The sequence below is a fragment of the Lepisosteus oculatus genome, chromosome 5 (assembly GCF_040954835.1).
Source record: "Lepisosteus oculatus isolate fLepOcu1 chromosome 5, fLepOcu1.hap2, whole genome shotgun sequence".
Lineage (NCBI taxonomy): Eukaryota > Metazoa > Chordata > Actinopteri > Semionotiformes > Lepisosteidae > Lepisosteus > Lepisosteus oculatus.
In genome coordinates this window covers 17,003,618-17,029,833 of record NC_090700.1, presented here as the reverse complement: position 1 = coordinate 17,029,833, position 26,216 = coordinate 17,003,618, and the positions used below count along the sequence as shown (strand labels likewise).

General features: G+C 37.5%; 1 protein-coding gene across 1 annotated transcript in view; it reads left to right on the top strand.

The window, feature by feature from the left end:
- cog6 (component of oligomeric golgi complex 6) overlaps positions 1–26,216 on the top strand; it is a 69,138-nt gene that overhangs the window by 24,265 nt on the left and 18,657 nt on the right. Inside the window, exons 5-15 of the mRNA XM_006628195.3 lie at positions 6,519–6,630; positions 7,823–7,905; positions 8,680–8,750; positions 10,196–10,289; positions 15,044–15,172; positions 15,784–15,875; positions 17,577–17,641; positions 18,063–18,154; positions 18,848–18,965; positions 23,256–23,387; positions 24,318–24,485. Coding sequence (XP_006628258.1) covers positions 6,519–6,630; positions 7,823–7,905; positions 8,680–8,750; positions 10,196–10,289; positions 15,044–15,172; positions 15,784–15,875; positions 17,577–17,641; positions 18,063–18,154; positions 18,848–18,965; positions 23,256–23,387; positions 24,318–24,485 — 1,156 coding nt within the window. The remainder of the gene's footprint in view (positions 1–6,518; positions 6,631–7,822; positions 7,906–8,679; positions 8,751–10,195; positions 10,290–15,043; positions 15,173–15,783; positions 15,876–17,576; positions 17,642–18,062; positions 18,155–18,847; positions 18,966–23,255; positions 23,388–24,317; positions 24,486–26,216) is intronic.

The following is a 26,216-nucleotide window of genomic DNA, read 5'->3' as shown; positions in this document are numbered from 1 at the left end:
TTTCACTTGTTATGAGTTTGTTTTCGCTGTTTTGCATCCTTTTTGTGATATAGTTTGGGTACAGCCAGATCCCAGCCACTCTGCAGTCAATGTCTTTACACAGGAGGTGCTTCTTCCTAAGAGGGAGACTTCATAATGTTTCCTTAGAGTCTTTCAGGTTTTTGTTACTTAAGTCTGAGGAAGGACAAATGTCTTACCACATGTTTAAATTCCTTTGTATTTGCAAGTCTTTGTTCTATTTCTGTTTGCTGCCATGCTTAATGTACACCTTGTTTTTAAGAAGCAAATTAATCAAAATTGATACAGTATGTGAAGAGTGAAAAACATCTTACTGCAAGGTAACTTGTGAGATCTTATCAAACATGTAACCTTTTTTTTAATTTTTTGACATTAAGAGTGTGGTGTTTTTTATGAGCTGCAGGCTTTTATCTTCCAAAATCTGGTGTCACCTTGTGGCAGTAGATCCAGTTCTCTTTAAACCAAACTTGTATTATGACAGTTTTCTGTGAGAGTGCTTATTGGCAGTTGTAGTCAGTGGTTCTGTTTTTTCAAGCACCTTTGGAGACAAGGTGGCCCCATATTATCCATTCCACCTAATAGCCCTTAATTATAGTCCTCATCACCAAGGGAGGCAAGAGGTCATCAGTCACAAGCCTCCTTCCTTGAGATGGTGTCCCTTGCACCCACGAGGAGCACTTATAGGTGTTGTAGGTTTGAGTGCCTGTCTAAAAGCTAATTCATATGTACCCTGTCATATAGTATTTGTATACAGCCTCATGGGTCCCCATATCTCTGTCTGCGTGAGGAAAACTAGAAAGGCAGAGTCATGATGTCACTCTTAGGAAATGAAAGAGTTCGGTGCATAGACTTGATGGGAATACTTATTTTGCAGGCTGTGGATTTTTTTTTTGGGGTAAGAATTGTCCAGACATTACTGTGTTTTGACACATAGCTGTCCAGACATTACTGGGTTTTGACCTGGTGATAAATAACAAGAAGTGCCAAAGATTAAAAAAAAAGAATTATTTTCAGAATAACCGTGAAATTAATCTAGACCAGTGTTAAAAATAGTGTTGAAACTTCTTGTAGTTAAACATTCACATGGTCGTTTTTTAACATTTAATTTTGTTGCTCGTAAGGAACCTTTAAAAAAAAGTTTTCCAGAGCACTTACATGCCTGTCTGAATGTCTGCCTTAGGTTGCAAACACTTCATAATGCCAAGCTCACATAAACTGCCAAGAAAAAGTTTGTGAATATCTTAGGGTTGTCTGTATTCTCATTTTAAACCTAAAATGTACATAGACATAGATTTTATTAGACTTAATAAAAGACGATACTGTATAAAATGACGTTAACTTGGTTCACAAAAAGACAAAAATCCCTTTTATTAGGTCCTGAAATCTTTTTCAGTTGTGACACATGATCTTTCCTCTCAATTATTTAACCATCTGATTCTAATTAACGTATTAAATGTGTTAAGTAAACTCATATGTTATTAAACAAGAGGTTCACTTATTTCATATACACAGATTCTTGTTCTTTTTTTACAGCTTCAAACACAATTATGTGTCAAAAAATATTTAACGCTTTTGTTATTCATGAAAACTTGAGTGACAATTAAATCAGGGTATCATGATGGAAAATTGTAATTCCCCTGATTATAGTAGGGGCTCACACATTTTCCCAGCACTGTAGACATACAATTACACAAATGTGCAAGAAGTACGGGACAATGAACACCTGATTACAGCAGCATTTCAAGCCTCTTCTGAGCCTCACACGTTCCCTGGATTCATGAATGTGGCCAGCTGAAAACTCTCTATGATTAAGTTATGAAGAGCCAGGATCAAATAGAGAATGAGAGCAAAAAAAAGATCAAGGTTGTATTAACAGTTTGTGCTGGACACTTTATGTGTTGAGCAGCCTTCTGTTTTTTATGTGCTCTGTAAGAAAAATAGAAAATTACCATTAAGTCCAAATGAGTTAATGATATTTGTGTTTCTTGATGGCTAATATTAAATAATATTAAATATTAATCATGAAAGTGGTTGGTGCCCCATGGTTTATACTGTAACACTAAGTCATTGGTGATGTTTTTAAGTCATTTTTGCATGATGCCTGAAGCATATTTCATGGGAACTGGTGATGTGACACTTTTGCTCAGTGCTAAAAAAAGCATGTTGGAAAGCCATGTTAATTACCCGTTTCATAATTAAGCCTGACATTGGAATGGATTATAATCTCAGAAGCTAGATTTCATAAAACACTACTATAAATGTACCAAGTATAAAATATGGTTACTAGTCTTTTAACTGATTTTGACTTCAGTGTTTTAATGTTCTTTGTACAGTACAACACCGATGCCTTAAAAAAAAAACTTGTCTTTTTTTTACCCACCTAGTGATGGAGGGGGGGTTTTACAGCAGTTTTTCTTCTTAAAAGAGCACAAGCTAGACAGTTTTGAATTTAACTTATCTATGCGCAGTGTGACAATTAAAAAAAAAAAAGCTAGTGCACACCAGCTAGCAAAAACTGTCTACTGTTGTTTTACAGTCCCCAAAGTGCACTACAGTATATACTGTAAATTGTATTACAGGCTAGATGCTATCAAATAGTGTGTATCCCTTGTAATTGCCACTGTGTCTTCTTTCCTCTCTGGCTATCAGTTATTTAAAAGATTTGCTTGTAAATTTAAGTCTTTTTTTGTTACCCTTTCCTAGGTAGTAAGTATTTGGGGTTCCCAGGCCTGATCTACAATATACCTGCTCAAAGTGCTCCCAAACACAAAAACTGAAAAACATGAACAAGCAAACAAAGAAACATATTCTTGTCAGATGTACTTTTCAGGATTGGGTCTCACGGTCAAAGTCCATTAAGTACCTCCCTTTCCCTCCCATCCCAGACCTGGGAAACCTCCTGGGTAGTTTGATGGGATTCGGAGCTTCGAAAGAAGCCCTTGGTGTGTTTGGGTAAGCAGGATGATGTCCGTGGTTAACAACCGAGATACATTTTGAAGTGCTCTCCCCGAGGCCCTAGTGACCTCTTAAGGAAAGGTTGCTATGTGTTCTGTTTAACCCCCTCTTGCCCTCCAGAGATGGTTTCTAAAGGAACATAAGAACATAAAGAAAGGTTACAAACGAGAGAAGCCCATTTGTCTCATGTAGCTTGTTCGGTAGCTAGAAGCTAATTGATGTGAGGATCTCATCTTGAATGAAATGGTGATATTAACTTTGACATCATGGATGGGATGCTTGTTTCAGACTCCCACTACACATTTTTGAAGCTTGTTGTCTCCGTTTCTGTTCATGGGTATGTATTTTCAGATGATAACCAGGCTACGTTTTACGCAAGTCTTCAACACTTTTGGAATAACAAACCTAATTAAAATCATCTCATATAAAAAGTCTCGTTTCAGTATTTTGCTGTGTAGTTTAAGTGTAGGAGTCTGTTACAAGTCTATTATACAGCATAAGGGTACATTTTAGCAGCACCATCCCTAGAGAATGTCAGGGGGCTTTAACACATAAACAGTGTTAAAAGTAAAAAGAATCAGTGTAAAGTACTACCCTGCAGGCTATAAATACCTTTCAGGGGAAAGCTCTTGACAGCACACTTTGGTTTTTTCAAATCACTACTTAGTGATTTCAGACTTTAGGAAACCAAAAAAATAAAATGTTTCACGTTAAAGAAGTTTAAATTATATACTTTTAAAATGTTCAACTGCATTATCTTTTTTCTAGACGGTAGTACATTTTTATAAAGCATTTTATATAGGCTTTTTTTTTAGCATGCTAGAGGTGGACTCTCAGTACTTGGTTTAATAGTGGCTGTATAATTTCTGAAGCATTTGGATCTTATTGAAAGACCTGTTTAAATGAAAAATGCATTGTAAATCAAGTACCAGACCTACCTTGACCTCTGTTTAGCAGAGCCTGGAGATGTTTTTTGTTGAATACAAAAGATTTTGAAGAGGGTAATTACATGAGTCTGCTGGATTAAAACTCCATCTTACTGTGACCCAGTTTTGGAAATTATTGAAAATGTATGGATATTTACATTCATTCCAAGTATTGTTTTGTGAGCCAATACTTGATTGGTACACATAATGCAGGAAGGTGAGGTGAATCAAAGCTATTCTTAAATTTTCTCAACACTGACATATTGATTTTGTAGTCCATTAAAGTAGGTTTTAAACTGTAGAAAATGTGAGAAGGAAGGGAGCTGCTTCATTAAATGTGTATTTTGGTTATTTTGGAAGGATCGACCATATCTTCCTTGAATTATTCATTGGGACACATTTGTTTTAATTATTTATATGGAAAAAGAACAAAAGTATTTTTCTGTGTATTTTAATTGCTTTTCAGAATAAATTATTTTTTCTCCCCCCCCCCACCCAGTTATTGATTAATAACATAATCAATAGCAATTAATAACTGAGTACAGTAAGAGCATCTAACCAAAATACAAGGAGGAAATTTCCAAATCCAAATTCCTATCCCTTCGGCCCATATGGTATTATGACCCATATACACACACATCACATAAATCAGAAGTCACATAATCAGAAGTCAGCTAACATAAGAACCATCGACAGCAGTATACAAAAAACAGATACTGTATAAGACAGAGGTAGTAGTATTTTAAGATTTGCATGTCTTCTTGCATAAATCTGTTAACTTGTCATCTGTTCCAACAATGCAATATTCATACCTTAACTATCTGATGTAACAATCACAAAATAGACCTTGCAATCTTCTGTTTGCTATCAAAATATCACTTTTTGCTTTGAGCCTCAAAAATTAGTTTTTTTTCTTTTCAAGCCCCACAGCAACTGTAACACATGACAACAAAGAGCGAATGAAAGTCAAAATCAGTGCCTCGCCGTGGGTGTAGAATTGCATAGAACAGATGACTTTTCTAAAAGCTGGGGCAGAAAATACAGACCAAAGTGGACATTCATTTCTGTCATAGGTCAGCTCTCCATTCACTCTTAAAATGGAGGAAAGAGAGTGGGGGAAGATGGAGGAATAATCCTCCCAAACATTATGCCTTCGTGAGAGAGAAAGAGAGTGAGAGGCCTAGTGTTCCCAGGGTCTTTGGCAGCGAGTGTTCTCTCTGTGGAGCACTGTTGCCGTGGTGACCATTGTGCCCAAGAAACCTCACCTCCACTTGGGTCCCCACTGTGAACAGAAAGTTGGCTAGTTTCTGTTTTCTCCTTGTTCTTGTCTTCCTCTCTGAGGAGGCAACGATGTGCTGCCTGGTTCCCATGTTGCTCCTGATTTTTATTTGGATGTGCCAGGAATGTTGGTGAAAAGGGGATTTTATATTTTGGTGTCAATGTGGTTTTATTACAGAACATCCAAAGGGCTCTGCTTGTTCTACACAGGCATTCAGCTTGTAGAGTTTTCATAGTGCAGCTAGACGAAGAATTCCCTTATTAGTAATAGTACCAATAGTAACAGTATCAATAGTAGAGTGAAAGAACACCGTGAGAAAGACAGTTATATAAGTTGACCGTTTTATATGTATAAACGTATTCACTGGAGGGTGTGTTTAGTAAAATGGCCCTAGTTCCACAATGGTAGCACTATCATTTCTCTCTCTGCCAAAGGCTCGAAGATAAAAACTTAATAACTACAAATAAAGAACAGATTCTAATAACGTAATGTTCTTCATATAGCCATGAAGTCAGAATGCTTAGTCCAAATGTTGTCTGAGTCATAGTGAAACATAAAGCGCATTTTAGTGTAAATTTATGAGCATTGTGACAGAGTAATACTAACGGAATATTGGAAAATAGGAATGTCGCTGAATAACAACATTCACTTCAAATAGAGGAGCATTTTGATGTAAATATGAGAATATGTTACTCCACTTAAATCAACACCAAAGAAGCTAAGCAATGTTGATTGCTGATTGACTGGTCTTTGAATTATTAATCTTTTCTTAAATTTATGAGCTTCACATTTCCTTTCGGTTTCTGGAAGAGACCCAGTATATGATGAGAAGAGCATGACTGCCACCTAGTGGGCGTTTTAACAAAAACTCAAGAAAAAAGTAAACTTTTACAGCGATAGTGTGTCCCTCAGACATTCAGTATTGTATGAATTTCTGCATGATCTCACACTGTTTGGTTCATTCAAATCAAAGACTTTCTGTGAGCCCACTATATAGTATGTGCAAGACCTCAATACTTTCCTATGTAAAGCACGATGATACATACCTCATTATGTAAAGAGTGCATTTTCAGTCAGATGTCTGTTTTGTATATAAAATTGCAAAAATCATATTTTGTGTTCTTTTTAGCTCGTCCTTTTAGTTGTTTTACTTTATTCACAACCTTTACACAGACCTCATGGAACACTTTCTTTCATCTGTTCTTCTGTTTGACCTTTATCCTATTTCTTCCTAATCCTTATCCTTTTCTCTTTCTTTCTTCCTTCATCCTGTCTCCTTCTTCTCCATTCTCCATGCCCTCCCATTCTTTTCTAATCCAGTGCGTTCTCCTCCCTCACAGCCACCGGTTGGAAATCCGAGCTCAGGTTGCACAGGCCTTCCTGGCCAAATTCCAGCTGACGGCAGAGGAGATGAATGTACTGAGGGGATCCAGGGATACCCCAGTCACCGAGGTACACAGAGAACACAGTGTTCGCTCGTACGTCAAGGAAGTGCGGAGAAAATGGGTGTCTTGACAGTAACCGCTGGCCTTTAGAGACTGGATTGGTTGGAAAGACTCTTTCAACCAATGTTGCCACTTTAACTTCAGTCAAAATCAAAATGGACTGACTGCTTAGTTTTAAAATACTCCAGCTGTTTATGTACATAAATACTCCAGTTTATATGTTCAGTTCCACATATATTTGGCACTAAGGATTCAATTTTACAAAACATTCCATGCCACATATTGTGAAAATCCTCCTGTTTCACATTGTATTAATCATGATAGCTGTGCTAGTTTCTATAATAGCTTTTTAACTGAATAAAATATAAAAAGCTATCTAATCTTGATTTGTTTTTGGTTGGTACACAGCTATTGTATTTTCAATAGTGCAAATAGCAGGAATGGTTTTCATGAAATTGCTGCATGAAAACGTTATGTCTGACTTCAGCCACAGCATTAATTAGATATTTTACTTAGCAAACCCATTTGGTTAATTTTAGGTATTCAGTACTCATAAGTGTCCATTGGTAGGTTAGGTAGGTAGGTTAGATCCCCTTTTCAGGCCATAAAGAGCCAAGGGCCACCATTTTTCTCAACCATCTGACACTGGAAATGGAGGTGATGTGGATAGCATCACACCCCGGCTGGCCAATTACCCCTGGAAGGATTAACCCCCAGTACTCATTTGGAAAGCAGGCTGAGTGGACCTGGGAGCCGTCTGGAAGGAATTAGAGCAAGTTACATTGCTTGCCAGGACCTTCTGGTCAGGAGGTCTAGCCCTTGCCGTCTGAGCTCCCACGGCTCCCCGTTGTTATTTTAGTTACTGATAATGGTGGAGAAAAGGGGACTGTGAAACAAAGGGTTTTTCATAACTCATCAATTGAAATTATATTTAAAAAATCCTTTGGGCAATCTCAGAATTATTTTGAAAGCTTCTGACTTCTGAAAGAAGCTTTGTAGTTAGGAGAAGCATGAACAATGTGTGGTTACACTTAATAACAGCGTAGAGAACATATACTACTCCAAATAAAACTTCATAAGATGTCATTTGCAGTTCAATAAAAAGGTTAATGTAAAGTGTAAAATATTGAATATTCTTTATTCTGTAAATACCTCTGTAGACAGCTTTGTTTTCGCACACTTTCTTCCCCTTCCTGCAGGACTTCTTCAAGGCCTTGGGCCGAGTCAAGCAGATTCACGATGATGTGAAAATCCTCCTGAGGACTAACCAGCAGACAGCAGGGTTAGTGAGGCTTCTTTCTGCAAGGGAGAGACTGGGGAGAAACCCTTCACATTGAGTCCTTTTACAATAAAGGAAGAATGATTCTGTGAATAGTGGCATAAAAAACATTCTAATGGCCCTGCTTATTGGTTTAGCTCCAAAATGTATAATTTAGCATTCATATCTTTTTGTGGTCACTTTAGGCGCCTTCTTCCAGGTATTGTCACGTTAAAGTGTGACTACCACTATTTAAATGGTTATGTTCCGCACACATCATTGCCGTTTGAGTCTCTGTGAGTGGTATGGACAGGATAAAAACCTATGATTCTTAGAATATAAGATTTTTATAGGAATAAGCAGAGTGTGAGCACAGTTCACAGAGTCAATTGATACTTCAGTTTATTATTGTTATCCCCTGGTGCGAAACCTTTTTTGTGTCCAACTCAACAGTACATCATAATACAACGTAGATTTCCTAGATCTATTACCGTTACATCTTGGGGTACACTGGTGTCTCACAGATGGGATTAAAGCAAGTTCACAGAGGAGGTGGTGTGGCATACACTCCATAAAGACATTAGCTTTCTTTATATAACCCTTTGCTGATCGAGTGCATTAAGGCTGGTCTGCTTAACCTCAATGATTGTGCTAGTTATGTTTTCTATTTTCCTTTACCCACAAGAATGTATTTGTTATCAAACAGCCATAAATCTGCCAACAGATAAAACAGTACGTTCAGACGTTCGTCTTTTAATTTTTATGCTTTAACAGTTGTCACCAATTGTTTGGTTGCAGGCTTGAGATCATGGAGCAGATGGCTCTTCTTCAGGAGACGTCGTATGAGCAGCTGTACCGGTGGGCTCAGAGTGAGTACTCAAAATCTGCTGTGTGATGCCGAGAGGCAGGGGGTACTGCCACTGAGTCTTGCAGACCAGTCAAAATTGTGGTAATATTTTAGATCATCAGAATAAAACCTTTCAACTTGTTTTAAACTGGTGAGTATTGTATAAAATGGAAAACAACCTGCTGTACCCTTTATTTGACTACTAATCATCGATAATGAAAAACGTCTTGTGACAATCTAAATTTTATAAGATCTTTGGTATTGTGCATTGGCTTCTTTGTTGCTCATGGTTGGATTTTTACTTTCTTAAAAAAAGATCTCCACTTATTTTTTTTTTACTGTACAAGCTCCCAAATTCGCTGGTTGCCTTTATGTATCAGCATAGAGGGACACATGGTTATATAAGGAGGTGTGAACAGATTCCCCTGACTCTCACACCAATCAAGCCACACAGTACGGTTTCTGCAGCGAAAAACAGAAGGTTAAGCTACAAGTAGGGTAGAGAAGCAGCACACACTGACATCAAGCCACCTGGGAAGTATCGCTGGGACCTGAGAGACCTTTGGCCTATGCTATTTCTAGTTGTGTTGGGCCAAATTAAAAGTCCCATGACATGTTTCATAAGAATAGGGGTACTAACCCAGTGCCCAGGCTATTTTCCACTCTTGATTTGCATTATCTGACCTCTCTTAAATTTCCTTTTAATTCAGTCGTTATACTTAAAGTGCTTTGAGATCAGCTGGGCTGAAAAACTAGTTAAATGTATGTAGATATAAAATGTTTGCACCACCACTCTAGGAATACCAGTCACAGATGGCTAAGTGACATGACCAGGCTTGAATCTGTGATAATCTGGGTCAGGTTGCTTAACCTGCACTTAGTGTGAAAGTCTTTACCCGTTAAGTCTCTTTGAGTGCCCCTTGGATTTTTGTTTTTAATTACTCAGCAGTTACAGATCACATGAATCACAGCCGTGTGCTTATAATAGCTGGCAGTTATTTTTTCCCTTTTCCCTTTCTTTATCATTTGTCAGTTCTATGAAATCACGTAATACACAAAGTTGTTTTGGGTCATCCTTAACAGAAGGTGTGCATTTGATATTTGAATATTCAACCCCATTTGCTTGAAATGTGCTAACCCTTTTTTTCCTGTCAAACAAAAGAACATTGTGTATCGTGGAAAATATGATGGTGTTCAATTTTCCGCCTTAACTGTGGGAAAGATGTCCCACAGTTCCAGGGAATGGTGGGCTACAGGCCAAAAGAGGCTCTTTGAGCTGCCGAGTTGATTACAGCAAAATCTCCTGACGTGTGAGCTAATCCTTTGGCTCGTTGGGCAGAAATGGTGCGTGATCTGATGAATACCAGTGAAATGCCTTTTCCCCATCTTTAGTTCAAAAAGGCAAATGGCATACGGCAGTCCATTGTGTCTTTGGCTCATTCAATGAGTCCTTTCTTTTCCTCCCAGATGAGTGCAGGGGGCTGACCCAGGAGACATGTGACATCACTCCAGTGCTGAGCCAGGCCATGGAGGCCCTGCAGGACAGACCCGTCTTGTACAAGTCAGTACCGCTCTGTACCGCAGTCTGCTCCCTGGTCCGTGCTCCCTGCTCTCCGCCATCTCTTGCTGCCTTCTTCACTACAGTCAGGGCCTTGTTCAAATTTGAGAGGGTGGCACAGGCCCAGACAGGAGAAATGATGGAAAATAAAACAGCCGTGTCTCATTGGTATACCTTTCTGAGCAGAAGTTAGCTGGTTATTATTGATTGACAGGACTACTGTCTAATTCTGCAATACCCTGTTATTTTTGTTTCTCGTTTGTTGTATGTTTCATTGCAGAACACTGCCATATTGAAATATGGCAGTAAAATGCAAAACACCAAGCACTAAAAGGAGCTCAAACATCCATGTCTGTTAGTTTGACCTTGTGCATGACACAGATTGTCATGCATAAAACGGATATTTACAGTCTTTTAGGGAATGAAATTGGCATTTCTATTGTTTCTGGAATTGGGTTGTATACAGTATGTGCTCTGTCTTACACAGAAGACACAGAAAATAACAATGTGCATAGTTTCAGAGAGCAAATACTGTATTAAAACATGGGAAGTGGGTTAGAAATGAAGAGAATCTTTTCATCAGTTTTGTGCACATTGAGAAAATTGTTACATCGCCAATTGCAAATGAGCATTGTTTATGTTTAACAGTTTTTTACTTCCTGTTTATACACTGATCAATATGAAAATACCATGTGCATTGTCTGCAACAAGAATTGAGCAGGTATTCACAAAATGTTATTTTATAGTATGGTATAATCTGAACTACAGATAGTACCATGTTAATTTGCCACTTATGCTAAATATATTGATTTCCTAATTACTGAGCAATATTGTTCATAATTAGTCAGTCAGGCATTGATTGTTTGATTATCTATTAGACAGATTCCAGTGCATTGAATTGATTGATATCTTGAGGCTTGTAACTTGAAAAACCTGCTAGTCAGGTTATTTTAGTTTACCAGTGAGCCTGGGTCTTGATTCAGTTTCTCTTGCTGCCACAGGAGGTCACTCCTGACATTACAAATAGAACCTCAGCTGGTTCAGGAGTATCTATGGCATTAGTACTGCCTACATATAGTGAATGTCAACATGCATTAGGGCAACAAAATTGAACTCCTCTACAAATGAACCTCCATGATGTAAAATGGTTTCTGTCTGTGCTGTATTCATTCAGAAAATGACAAGGTTTTTAGTACTGTAGCGCATACCCACGTGAACCCGAGAGCACTACAGTACGTTTGGTATACGTATTCTCTATATGCTCAGTATGGTATTTCTGCCTCTTTTGTGCTTTATCTAGGTATAATCCCCTGCCTGACTGGATGCATTTTCCATTAAACGTGTACATTGCATTTTAAATTTCACAATATCAAAAAACCTTCTGAGATTTGCCAGAAGTGAAATCAAAATAAGCAAGACATATAAAGGTTGTTTTTTATTCAAATAGGGACTAAAAGTAGGACATTTTGGATCAATCTCTGTTCAGCATCAGTGTTTTTAAAATGTTATGCGCATCAATGCAACAGTTGGTATTAACATTAATTATACTTATTTTAAGAAGACGGATGAGGTATCAGAAATCTGAATGAAAAAAGCAGGAATGACAAAACTGTTACTGACAAAAATGAGTACTTATTGTGCTAAAAAAGATAGGGAATCTACTGCGCAGGTAAATTTTCTGCAGAAACCTTTTATGAGATTGTTGGGTCTCTTTCCCAGTTCTTTGGTAGTATAGATGCTGCTGCTTTGAAAACAGCCTCCCTTTCTCATCTCATTTTTGTAAATGAAAATTGGAAAGTAGTAGCCGCAAGAAGCTAATACATTGTTTACTGGAAGCATTCTAAAGAGAACCATTTCATATATCTCTATTGAGATGTCTACCAGTATGGGAATATAAAGACGTTTGGGTTGTTTGTGAGTTACTGTTTTTTTTTTTTAAATGTATCCAGGCTATTTTTAAAACGTGCATGGAAATAGCTTAAGGATGGGCCTGCTTTATGTTATGGACTTTGTGCAGTACATCAATTATTAGCTGAATTTTCTCTTTAGGGAAATATTAATAAGATTGAAGAAGCTTTTTCATTACATTTACGTAGACTGCAGGTCTCTGTCTGGTGTCCTTCAAACGACATTTGACCTTTAATATGCCAAATGTGAGTAACTGTGGGAACTGCACTTCAAACATACCCAGGGAACTTTGATGGCTGCACAGTGTCAGTGCTTGAGAAATGCATTCGGCTTTTTGGTTCTCATCAGCAGAAAAGGCAAATATAAACACAGTGTCAACGTACTACATGGTAATTAAATTGTGTACTTACATAAATGTATTGAATTGGACTTGACTCACGGTTCTCTAAGTGCGGTTTCAGACAGACCCGAGATGCTGTTTTATAGTCCCAATAAGTGCATTCAGCTTTGGCTGATAACAAAAGCAATTTAAGACATAATGGTATTTTATACTTTATGGGATACGTGGGTGTGATTGACATACTATGCTCCTGCTTTTTAGCTTTTCAGGGTTTGGTTTGGATTAGAACCCGACCATATCTAAGTGAGCACCTACAACAAATGTCCCAGTTTTTCCAGTACAGTCCTCTGTCTCGGGTATAATTGTGGCAGTCTATGTCAGGCCCTGTGTAATGACTAAGGTTAGGAATTAGAGTTAATACTGTGTATTGGTTTAGCAGTTCTGTATGTCACATGCATAACTTTACTATCGGGGTTGCTTAAAATTCGGCACAGCTCTGTAGCATATGCAATAGGCTTGCAAAATAAAAATAATCATGATTCTAATCATGATCAGCCTCAGCTGCTTTCCTGTTTTAAACAAAGCCAGGTCTCCCAATAACTATTCACAGTGCATACCAAGTAAAATGCTACTCATTGGAGCCTTTGTCCATACATAGATGATTTTACTGCTTTCCGTCTGAATTTTTACAGTAGGACAGCCTGAATAATATGTTTGTTTCTCAGCTGTTTGCTAGCTTTTGGTACTCTTACTCTCCATTGGCGATGAGACATTTGCAGCTGAGTTTAGTACCTAAACTTCTAATCTTATCCACTGCTTTTTTGAGAACTCGCTTTGTCTGGAAAGATCGAGGAACAGGCTGAAAACAATTCCTAGAGCTTAAACTTAAAACAGTTTCGGTCCCTGTCCCTTGGAGTCCCCTCTGCTGCCTTGTTTTCACACTTTATTTCCCAAAGCTGGTAGTTCAGGCTGGCACTGCATGCCCAAGGACGGCCGACGATAGGAGAGCTCTGTTCCTGTAATCCGTCACTCCCCCATGCTGCATTTGTCTCTGTTTAGTCTGCCAGAAAGAGTGAGTAGCTTTTTAACCCGTATAGCTCTTTAGAACTACTAGCACCTAAATATGAAATATCCGGAAACTCTAACAAGTAATAATGGAGCAATCGCCTCTATTTAGTTCTTCACCTGTTATTAGGATATTAACCAATATCTACAAATAATCACTAGTAGGATAAAAGTAGCATGCAGCTGGTATCTATGGCAGCAGGATTATACTGAACCCTTAGCAATGAGGTCTGTAGTCCTTGTGCACCACTGTCTTATATGTTTTAGAGTTGGATGTTAAAGTGGCACTTCAGTCTGAATTTTCAGACTGGTTATTCTCGGTATATCTCGGTAACAAAATATATTCATTGACCAATTTGAAATTTTTTCGAATTAAGCACAAAATTGTTAACTTTGTGAAAGTACTGTAAGTCACCATGTTGTCACAGACCTCTGGTTTCACCATGGACTAGAGCGAGAATTCCCACAAATTGCGACGTGTTGTGGCCCTTCCTGCTTGCTAGTCACTGTGAATGATTAATGAAATGCGATGTACAAGTGAGTAAATGCAGGTTGTACAACAGACATTTCACTGCAGGAATGTCCCAATTTGATCTGCGTGCAGAGTTAACAAGTAAATTGTATTTGTTGGCAAAACCGTCTAAAAAATCGAAAGCAGTATTTCTATTGGATTAAAACAGATGTATTCAAAAGCCTGCTTGGTTTACAAATTAATAAGGCCACTTCACATTACCAGAAGATTTGTATCCTCATTCTGAATCGCGCTGCGTATACCTGGAATTGTCGTCAATTTTGTGATGTACATTGGAGATTTTACAAGTTACTTAGTACATTTTACTTTCATTGTGGTTTGAAATGCACTAATCAGTGCAGATCCTTTCTAACCCCAAAATATAAAAAAAGAGCTACAGTTTCCCTTTAATAGTCAATGACCAGAGACATGGAAAATGTACAGTATCTGCTTGCACTGATGAGGACAAATCACTAGATAGGGTAAGTTAATAACTCAGTTGCAACAAAAAAATGAAGACTTCATGGCTCAAGAATAGCATGTTGGTTTTTATGTTGATATAATTTAGGTTTCTCAAACCCTTATTACTGGGGTTCCTTTTTCCTGACATGTTTGCTTGTTGATGTTTCCTAGTTTGCATTCCACAGGAGGTGTTTACTGCACTAGGTTAATTACAGTGCACATTAGTTGATAAAATATGAAGTGAAAAAAAATTCTTAAAGCAATATTTTTGTGGTTGTCTGCATTATCTTGCAGTATTTTATGTTATAGTGTTCTTCATTTTTTGGCTTCACTTTACTTGACTTTTTTTTCCCCAAGGTGTAGCACAGTAAACGCCTATCAGGGGACCGTAAACACACAGACAACAGTAAAGACACAGAGGTTTGGCATTTTTTTTTCTCAGATGGTGTTGTTGTTTGCCCTGGTGTGCAGGTACACACTGGATGAATTTGGAACAGCCAGGAGATGTGCTGTCGTCCGTGGGTTCATCGATGCCCTGACCCGTGGTGGCGCAGGGGGAACACCTCGCCCCATTGAAATGCACTCTCATGATCCCATGAGGTACTGCCATCCTGACCTAAATATCTCTCTGCCTTGCAGAAGCTCAGAATCCCTTTAAACACTCACTTCTTGATAAAAACAGAGCGTGGAGACAAGCGTCTTAACTACTGTTCCCTCTATAGTTGGAAGCAAAGGTACTTTGACAATAAAACAATGGTTAATAGATTTGTGTTGATAATATTTTGATGTGCGTGTACTGCAGTAACCATTATTTTGAATGCTTCAGCGCGTGGCGTGAAAACTAAATGAAAAAAAAAATAGCTTAGCTTCAGTAGAGTAAAAAAGCATAAATCCACTGGTTTATGGTAACCACCCAAATCAATGTAATGTGCCTACTCCACAATTACAGGAATTAAAACCTATTCCTAAGAACCATTGTTCTGTGAACTTTCTCTTATAAGAACATTAGTCGCCTCAGAAACGGCTGAAGTATTGACTGTTCTCTGAACTGACCGGAGCGCAATTTGCTCTCCAGCCAGTTCTGTGTCTCATCACACTTGAGCTTTCAGTGAACCCTGCAGAGCTGGTAGGGGGAGGCTCAGCCTTAGGAGTTAAGACTGGGTCAGGCCAGGGTTATAATGGATATTGACTGGGATGCTCATTTCTTCCAGGTATGTCGGAGATATGCTAGCCTGGTTACATCAAGCCACTGCTTCAGAGAAAGAGCACCTGGAAGCGCTGTTAAAACTGGTGACTATGCAAGGTAAAAATAATACCCTTGTCAAAACTGCCACCTAGAATAGTTATGTTAAAGAAAGTAAGCATGGCAGTAAACATTTTAATTCACACTGTGGTTTCTGATACTGGCATCATCAGTAGTAGTATTTTGTGCTGCTCATAGATAGATGCTTTATTGATCCTGTGAGGGAAATTGCAGTGCAACAGCAGCATTACACAGACAACACAGCCACAGTCTAACTAATTATACAATAATAATAATAGTACAATACATACAATACAATCAGTACAGTGAGGGGTGCACTAAAAGAGTTACTCGCAGTCCGAACACAAAAGGAACAAAATAGAACAGAACAGTAAGCAGAAAAATTATATCACACATATGAATAGAAATATAGATGTAAATATAAACATTGATATAAATATAAATGTATTGCATGGGTCCCTGGCATATATTGCACCAAAAACGGTTGTAAACAGGAAAAGAAAGAGAACAGATATAGCAGTAGATGTGTACATGTGTTCAGTCCAGAAACAGGTCACTGTCAATGTTGCCTCTCCCCAGACGCAAGGTGGATGCATACTATAGTTATAGTTCTGTTCATATTAGTTGTGACTTTTGGAAAGATGATGTTAGCCTTTTTGTGTCTGAAATGAGGACATGGTGTACTACGTGTTTTAATTTGCATCGCAGTCTTAAAGCCACATCCTTTGGAGATTTTGATCATTTCCATCAGACAAAAACTGCTTTATTGTAAATTTGGTAGTGCCCAAAAATGTTAATTATGTATAATCACAGCTTATCTACTTTGATGCTCATAGAGTTTGGCCTTCACTGCTGTTTCATTTTTGACTGTTTCAGTCTCATTATGAATTCAGAAGAGATAATAGAGCATCATATTTGGCAGAAACAATCCTTTGTGCATAGATTCAGCACACCATACAGGAAATAATGGCACGCAACAGCACTAGTAATGGCACTAGCTGTGAGAATAGTGCAACACGATTTCTAAATGAACATTACTGATTATACGTAATCTAGGATTTTCCCGTTTTTGAAACACCTTTTTATTTATTCTTGATGTTATTTTCCCAGCTCACTTACACTGTTGGTCCCTATCCTGGACCATTTTTCCTGGAGTATGCTAAATCCAATATCCTCACCGCTTTATGTGATGGGTTAAAGGCAGATGTTCAGGGAATAGCTGTTCGGTGTTTTGAGATCTGGTCGATGCTTGTGTTGTATTCTAATTAATAATACATTTTTTTCTTTACCATTTTCAAAACAGCTGAAAACTTTTATTCAGACTGTGTTATCCAATTTAACACGTCAGTTAAATGCGCTGATCAGAAAAACTTTTTTAATAATTAACTACTAGTTGCTAATAAACTAGTCAATACTAAAGACAGTGAATGGTGTGCAGATTCCTTATGTGGCTTAAAGGGACTATATTACTTTTAAAGAGTGGTGTTGGGGGAGGGATTATCATTTAATTTTAACAGCAGATTGCATTAAGTTCACTGACTAGCATTTGACATGTTATTCCAATTAAGTATTATCAGTAAAAATGATGGCTTCTGTAAAAAAAGGTCATATCTCAAGGATAGATATATGGGCACGCATAATTCTTTTTATCTGCACAAGGTGCTGAAGATTGGTGTTGCTCATGGTGATAGCCACTATAGAGGCAGACAATATTGAATCTTTGTCCTTGAATGTTTCCAGGAATAGAAGAGAGCATGCAGGAGGTTGTGGGACACATAACAGAGGGAGTCTGCAGACCCCTTAAGGTGAGAAACCAGTTTCAAGCTGTTATACTGGGGAAACCTCATGCTGTGTAGCCTCATTCTAATAAACTCTAAAGGGTAAAGGGCATTATTTGTGGATGATTAAGCAGATGTACTGTAGGTTTTCTGAACTGCAGGCTATTGTACAAATTGCATTGATGGAACACAAACTCAGTAACAGCCTTGTTTCTATGAATAGTTTTCATATTATCCATATATTATCCATCCATTAAATAAGCTTTGATTAAAGTTGATCTAAAGCTTCTCTGTCTATCAAATTCATCTGTTAATTTGTTTCTCTTTTACTAGTCTTAAAATGAAATGTTGTAGTGTTTAATGTTTTTGTTCTGGTGCTCAGATCAGACTTACAGACTTACAGACTTACACTCCTATATTACCGTTTTCTTTCTCCATTGTAACGCAGGTGCGGATTGAACAGGTGATAGTGGCTGAACCAGGGGCTGTTCTATTGTATAAGATATCCAATCTCCTCAAGTTCTACCATCATACTATTAGGTATTGAAAATAATTCTTTACTATGCATACTGCAGGAAAACTAAAAGCAGCAACAAAGAGAAACTCTAGACAGCAGCTGTTGTACATTTAATTCTTAAAGCATCTCATTACCATAACCTAAAAGAACTCAACATGGAACCTTCCAGATTCCTGGTTAATTGTTTGGAATTGTCACGGTTGTAAAATTTTTGTACTTTAGGACATTTAAATGAGAAATTTTTCACTGCTTTGACAAAACATGAACATATATTTCAAACAAGGGAGAAAAAACAAATATTCAAAGCCAAATACATTTGAAGCTGTTACATTTGAAGAGTCAGAAACTTAGTTATTTGAAACAGACAAAACGTTGGCTTCTGAAGATATCTTAACCATGTCTGTTGGTTCATCGAATGTCATTCTAATTTACCACAATAATATTGGTTGTCATAGGTCAATAGAATAAAATGACCATGCTGTTGAAACACAACTGTAGCTGAATCAACTTGTACACAAACATGATATGTTACTTCCACAGGATTTCCTCTTCTATAAGTTCAGCATTCCAGGTTTAACGGAAGCAAAGGGAGACCCCTGTTGATATAGTTCAGTAGTTTCTTCAGCAAAACCTGCTTTATTTTTTAAGTAAAGTGGATGAGGAAAGCAGTGACAGACCGACTAAAGAACTTGGTGTCCTTTTATTTCCTCTTTCAGTGGCATTGTGGGAACCAGTGCAGCGACTCTTCTCATAACCATTGAAGAGATGCACATCCTGAGCAAGAAAATGTTCTTCAACAGCCTGAGCCTGCACGCCAGCAAGCTGATGGATAAGGTGGGTAACAGATCAGCTTAAAAAAGGTTGTGGTCAGGCAGTGGTGAACCACTGTGTGGTGTTCATTGGCATAATCATCTCTTAACATCTCATCATGGCAGTATAACTAATCCTTCAACAGAGAAAAAAAATCCAGATTACTGTTTTTCTAGTTCTGCTTTGGGGAGTCTTGCTTCTAAATATAATTTCATGGAAATTGCTTAAAATCCAAGTCCAAGCAGCAACTGGGAATCAGAATAGTCACCATGAACTGTTCACCAAGTCTGTGACTGCATTTCCTTTCGGTAGTGTTATAAATCCAGGCAATGGATGGGGTTTTGTGTGATCATTGTGACATATTTAAAAACTGAAGTATAGTACAATTTTGACAGTCTTATGGAAAATGTATCTATTTTTAATGAAAATGTGGCTACCAGTTTATTGGAGTGCATATACAATTGTGGAATTGCATATTGGTGTAGTGTACAGGTTCTTAGTTGTTATGCTTCTGTTGTATTCCAAAAAGCATGCTTCCATAAAATCTTGTTAATCTGCAGAAATTCAGAAATTTAAACCCTGAGAGAGAGCAGCACAGAGGTGCAGTGGTTAGCATTGATGCCTCACAGCCCTGGGGCCCTGGGTTCAATTCCAGACCTGGGGTGTTGTCTGCGTACAGTTTGTCTGTTCTCCGGATGTTTGTGAGGGTTTCCTCCAGGTGCTCTGGTTTTCACCCAAGGTCCCAAAACATACTGGCAGGTTAATTGGCTTCTAGGAATATTGGCCCTGGTGTGAACATGTACGTGCCTGTCTGCCCTGCGATGGACTGGCGTCCCATCCAGGGTGTACCCTGCCTTGCCCCATTGCTTGCCGGGATGGGCTCCTGCTCCCCCGTGACCCTGAATTAGAAAAAGCGATTAAAAAATGGATGGATGGAAAACCTTGAGAGTAGTGAAAAATATTATTACAATCTTCTACCCTGTGGGTTTAGGAGGATGGTTCTTATTGTTCTGTCATTCTTGGAAATCATGCACTGCAGATAAAAAAAAATAACACATGCCAGTGTAGAATTCATGAATTATCGCTCTGGTGTGAAAATATTTTCTTCTTGAAATGCTAAGGAAATTCCTAATTTTTGAGTAGTCTGGCCTGCTTCTCAAAGCAGCTTCACAGAGCTGCAAGCCAGCTACTGATTACTGAAGCATAGCCAGGAATAGTTGATCTCAGCTGTCTTTTTATGTTAAAAAAGCTTATGTGATTGTGAAAAACAGCCATGAAAATTTAGTGTTCTGTGGATTTAGTAACTTTGAATATTTAGCAACATACCTTTCAGAACCCATGAAATACAATGCAGGAGGATTTTACTGGCTAATTAGTAACTAGACACCAGTTATATGAAATAAATATAAGATATTTTTATTTCATTGTTTGGAAAAAATAATTCCAAGACCGTGTAGCACAAACGTTTATTGAGTATAAATTTGCAATTTGCAATAAATTGTCAAAAGTTGAAAATGCAAGTTAAGTTAATTTTGACATACGATTGTTAACATTAAACATAATAAAAGTATATTATACTAATTATGTATAGCTCAATCATGTGTGGTGCATTTGATAAAGCAAAAAAAAAACATTTTCTGCAAAGAAGCAGTAGTTGTTCCAAGGTTTTACTCAAATTTGACTTCTTTCACCCATAAAAATGTTGTCTAAGTATTCAAGATCCAGATTAAAACCATTCACTTGAAAAATATCCCCACATGATCTGCAATTCTTTTGCGAGGTGCTATATATACAATAAATTTACAGAGAAATATTAAAGCAGGAAACGTTATTTTGTGCTTAGCACCTCTGTGGTTATATTTAAGCTTTCTCCTTCTTGGTGCTTCTTTTTTAAAGCTAGCAAAACAATGACAGTTTTTACAAATTCACATAATATCAAATTAGTTGTTCTGCTTATGACCTGTTGATTGTGTTCTTTGTATGACTGGGGGCTACAAAGCTTAAATGAGTTTATTTCAGTCAATATTAAATGAGGGTAATTCTAAAACCCTAAAACCACAACTGCATCTTATTTTGTCAGAGGTAATTATGGAACCTTTTTGATTAAAAGGTAAGTGTTTCATCGCAGTTTTTGAAAAAACCTCATATATATAGAATGCATAAACAGAGCCTAATCTGAACTATATACCTTGAGAATGAGAGAATGATTCTTAAAGTGTTAAGGCATTCCTTTCTAAAGAAGTTCAATCACCTGCCCTGAAAATGTGGAAAGAAAAGCTTAACACTCAATTTGTAAGGGTCTTAAAAATACAGATGTAAAGCTTAATATTGAGAAGCTTTATCTTAAAGTGGTTAATTATCTAGAGTACCTTGACTGCCACTTACCAGGGTGAATGTGTTTCAGTAAACATCCATGTTAAATGGTCAACAATGACATGTAAGTTTTGCAATCAGTATTGTAACACTTCACAGATTAATAGTTTTATTATGGATGCAGTATTCCTATGTTAAAAGAAGTGATGTAAGATGGTATTAAAAAGACTTTAAATATTTTCTACAGAAATGGAAAGGAGGGTGGACAGTCAACTGTCCTTGCTGCAGTGTAATATAATATAATACAATATAATAATATTGTATAATAATATTGAGAAAGAATGGAAAATAAATTAAGGGAGCTCAACTTTTGAAATCAGTTTTTTTTTAGCAGGAGATATGCCTTGTAAACATATGGAAGCTGACACGTACACAGATTAAGTGTGAGCTGGAATAAAAAAAACAGTATCTGTCTTCCAGGCCCAAATTATTTCCAAAATATCCCTGAACACGGCCCAGTTTCTATCTGAGAACAGGCTGTTAAGTGAATGATCAATACCGGTTGCTACCTGTTGCCAAGAAGGTCTTCATTCAGTGCTGCAGAAAGAATTATCCCCTTAACGTGGTGATAATCAAATTGCAGGACATCAGAAAGAAATTTATGACTTTCAAACAAAACTAAAAATAATACTCGGAACACTGTTTCCTATGATTGCTCCTATAATTTTACGAGGGCTTGACAGGATATTGAAGGGTAGAAGTATTTTTAAATTCACCACTAAAGAAATAAGTGGCTTATTGGGAATCTGGAAGTTTTTCTACTGTGGGCAAAGGTAAATGTTAAAGACTAATGTTAGACACGGATGGTTTTTTTATCTACTTTTGTAAAAAAACAGAAATGTTTTCTGAACAAGAAACAACCTTCCAACTACTTATAAAATTTCATGATGGACTTTTCTCAAGTACGACTAGCAAGCATTGCCCTACCTTGATGTCTTGTCTCTCTGTGGAATTCTTTTGAGTATAGCATGCCTCTGTTATTTGTAAAACTTCATATAGTCTAATATCACTTTATGTGAGTAATTTATGTGTATACTGTCATTGTTGCTAAGTTTTATGTTATGTAGCAGAGCTGGGGGTTTACACACCCACATTAAATCCCTATGCTCAGGGTTCCCATGTGGCTTTTATGCATTTTTATGCATTTCTATAAAACAAAAATGATTAAAAAGAATAGCATCTATTCTGTATGTCCAGCCTTTGAATGCCTGAGCCTAAGAGCAAAATGACAACTTTCTGAAATCTTCCTGTTAGTGTTATTACTTAAATATATAAGAATGATTGATAATATTTTGCTGTGGAGGTGGGTGAATCAGTGTAATACCGAAGATAAATTTCATACGGATGCTGGTCCGTTTTTCCACTGAACACAAATATGATGGGATAACTGAATTAATAAGATTGATTTTGAAGCCAGTTTTCCTACAGTGCAGATCCAATTCAGCACTACCAGTAAAGGTGAATTCTTAATACTTATTCTAAGCAAAGCTAGAAAAGAATATGTTTTAAGCCTTATTTTCAAGTAACATTTCAAAAGATTTATCTAACATCACAAGAAGTGTGTGCTACTGCATGTCAGAATGTTACTTATTTATAACAGTATGGAACTTGGTGTTTTTCTTTGGGTATCTGAATGAAAGAGCACCCTCAGATTATTTAAAGAAAAAAAAAAAGCCCAACCAGAATACAATATCCAGCAAGCAGGAAAACATTACTTGAAAAAATCAGATTTTACAGTCACATGCAAGGACATATCCATATCAATGAAGACCATGCATTTTCATCATCAGCACCAGTGGCTAAATATCGGCCTGCCTAATATAACATTTAAAACAGCCAGGAAAAATATTGTTTCATCCCATTATCAAGATTTTCTGTGATTCAGTTTGCTTGTAATGCTCATGAAAGTGCAGAAGAAGTTATTCCAGTTTCCTTCTCCAGGTTGAATTGCCTCCTCCTGACCTTGGGCCCACCAGCTCTCTCACCCAGACCCTGTCACTGCTGCGTGAAGTCCTAGCATCCCACGATTCCTCTGTTGTGCCACTAGATGCCCGTCAAGCAGACTTTGCACAGGTGCCTGATATATGCTCATTGGTATTGCCTTCCTATTTGATCTTCATGATGAAAGTAACTGTGCGAGATTGTCAAAAAGTGAAAATGGGTTTTGCTGCTGCTCTAAATACAACATATTGTATTTAAATATCATATTGATAAATACAGCATATCCATACTTCCAAATTTCTCCATTTGTATTTCTGTTCTAACTTAAGCATTTTTGTGCTCTGATACTCAACCTGATCTTTAGAGTATTATTTGCATTTAATTGCATTATTTGTAGTTTTTGCAATGCAAATGAATCATAACAACAAATGAGAAACATGAATGCTAAATTATTTTATTTTTACTACTACTGCCAGGGTAGTAAGACTGTATGGCAGTCAGCATTGGTTCCTCTTAGCATTCAGTTGTGGGTTTGATCACAAACTTCTAGGTAGAGTTTTCATGTTCTCCCTGTGTTTGTGGGGTTTTGCCTTTGGGTATTCTGATTTCTAACCACACTTCCAAAGGCATGCTGTCTAGGTAAATTGGAGACTCTTAATTATCCATGTGTGTGTCCTGTAATGAACTGGCATCCAGGGTGTAGTCCCACCTTGCAACTCTACGCTTCCTACGAGTTGTAGTGACCCGTAACTAGGAATACGCAGGTGTGATAATGGATGGAGAGTGGGAATACACCCTGGATGGGATGCCAGTCTCATGCACAACACATGCAAAGAAACCTTCAAACACAGGGAGAACATGTAAATATCACACAGATCTGGAATTAAACCCAAGACCCAGCAGCAGTGTTATCTGCCATGTCATTTTGTCTCCCTGTTTACGAATAAAAGACCTCGAAGGGGTAAACTAATCTTGCCAATCCTGTATCACTTTAATGTTAAAAGGTTTTGTGGGATGAGGTCTGTAACTTGAAGCAAATAACACTTTCTCTCTCCTTTTAAGGTGCTGTCCTGTATCTTGGATCCACTCTTGCAGCTCTGCACAGTGTCTGCGAGCAATCTGGGCACCGCTGACATGGCTACCTACATGGTCAACTCGTTGTACATGATGAAGACCACACTGGCTCTCTTTGAGTTCACAGACAAGCGGCTGGAGATGCTGGAGTTTCAGGTACTACTTTGACTTTGGACTTGGCTTGGTATCTATTTTTAGTGCCAGATTGTGTCATTTTGTTTTTTTATTTAAAATTGCAAAATTAGTAGGAATGAGTCAATAGATTTTAGTACTTATCTGTCCTGAGTTCCACTGTGTGATGATTTGGTGACTTGAAATGATGAAATAAGAAATTGGAGCAGTTAATTCACAGAGTACTTTAGGGCAGCTAGAAATTTAACACAACAAATGATGTACACACAGAGATTGAGAGCGCACAACAACAATTTTGTTAAAAAAATAATAAAATGTGCCAAATAAACGAGTATGTAAAATCAAACTTGCCATGATAGATGCAAATGGATGATCTATCACATAAATTACAAGAAACTCGTAAAAATACAGGGTTATACAGTATATGTTGGTCGATGTGGTCAATCATGTAATAATCAGTGTCAACATTCATAATCACATGAAATTGTATTTGCTTTATAATTTAAACTTTATTGATTATATACCGGTTTAATGTTTTTACTCACTTTTATTCACTTTTAAAAATGTGAATGTTGAATGTACAGTCATCCTAATTGTGAATGCTTGACTATGTAAAACTCTCTGATGAGGTTATAAAAGTTCCACATTGAGAGGAACAGCTTGATTCATGTCAGTTTGTCCTCTACTCTTGGTACAGAGCCAGTGGACAAGGGCAGGATTTTGTGCGTCATTTCACACTGAAGTCAGGTCTTCCATTGGGGCATGTACAAAGTTTCAGAGAATTTGGTTCCCTGTGGAGAATCTTAGAAAGTCTGCTCTCCTATATTTTGGAGCTGCCATAATGAATATTTGTTGCTATTCAGCGGTGTCAACAAATGTCAAACTGTATTATTTCAGTGCTCAGGTGAAATTACAGTTGAGACCTCATCAGAGCCTCTTCCTCTGCCAAGGAAGATTTGGGCTAAGTTCTGGTTTACATAAATCCCTCTGCCCCACCCTTACTTTGTAAACTAAGTTTTGATGCTGTTATGGTTCAGACAGCAGTAGTCACAGTCATAATGACAGGTTGCTAGGATCTTAGAGAGCACTGAAATTGCTTGTGCAACACCTTTTAATTCATGTCAATGGGTAGTGATTGGTTGTGATGTTATCAGGTGTAGTGGGCATCCCTCATTTGTGGATCATGGGGTCCCGATGTGCCTACTTCTTGAAGCTTCAGATTAAGAGGAGTCGATTTGAGCACTTGATTGCTGGAGGTATTTGGATGGGCCCAATTTATAGTGGGGAGGTTCAGCGTTGGAGAGCCAAGACATCCTGCTTTCCATCCCACGAGTCACATGTCGGCAAGAATACCGAAGATATTTTCATACTGAATACTCAAAGGAGTAAAGTCATTTTTAATTTTCAATTACAGGGAGGGGGAAACCATTATTATAATCTTTCTGAACACTTAATTCTTAACATAGAGTTGCTGGTACAATTCCAGCATTCTCCAGTTTTGCCTTTGTTTTTGAACATCTGCTTAAAGGTTCTTTTCAACCTTTTCCTGCTGTCTTGTAGAATTGCTATATTACAGCATTGATTTGATGGAAATCTTAGACTACAACTGGAAGTTTGGCAAAGAGTAAAGCTCTTTTTGTTCTTTTTTCAGTACAAAAATTGAATGTAAGGCTCCTGATTGAAGTTATCCAAAAGAAGAAGTGTGCTTACCTACTATACGTAATGATATGTATAGTGCTATAGATAATGATAAAG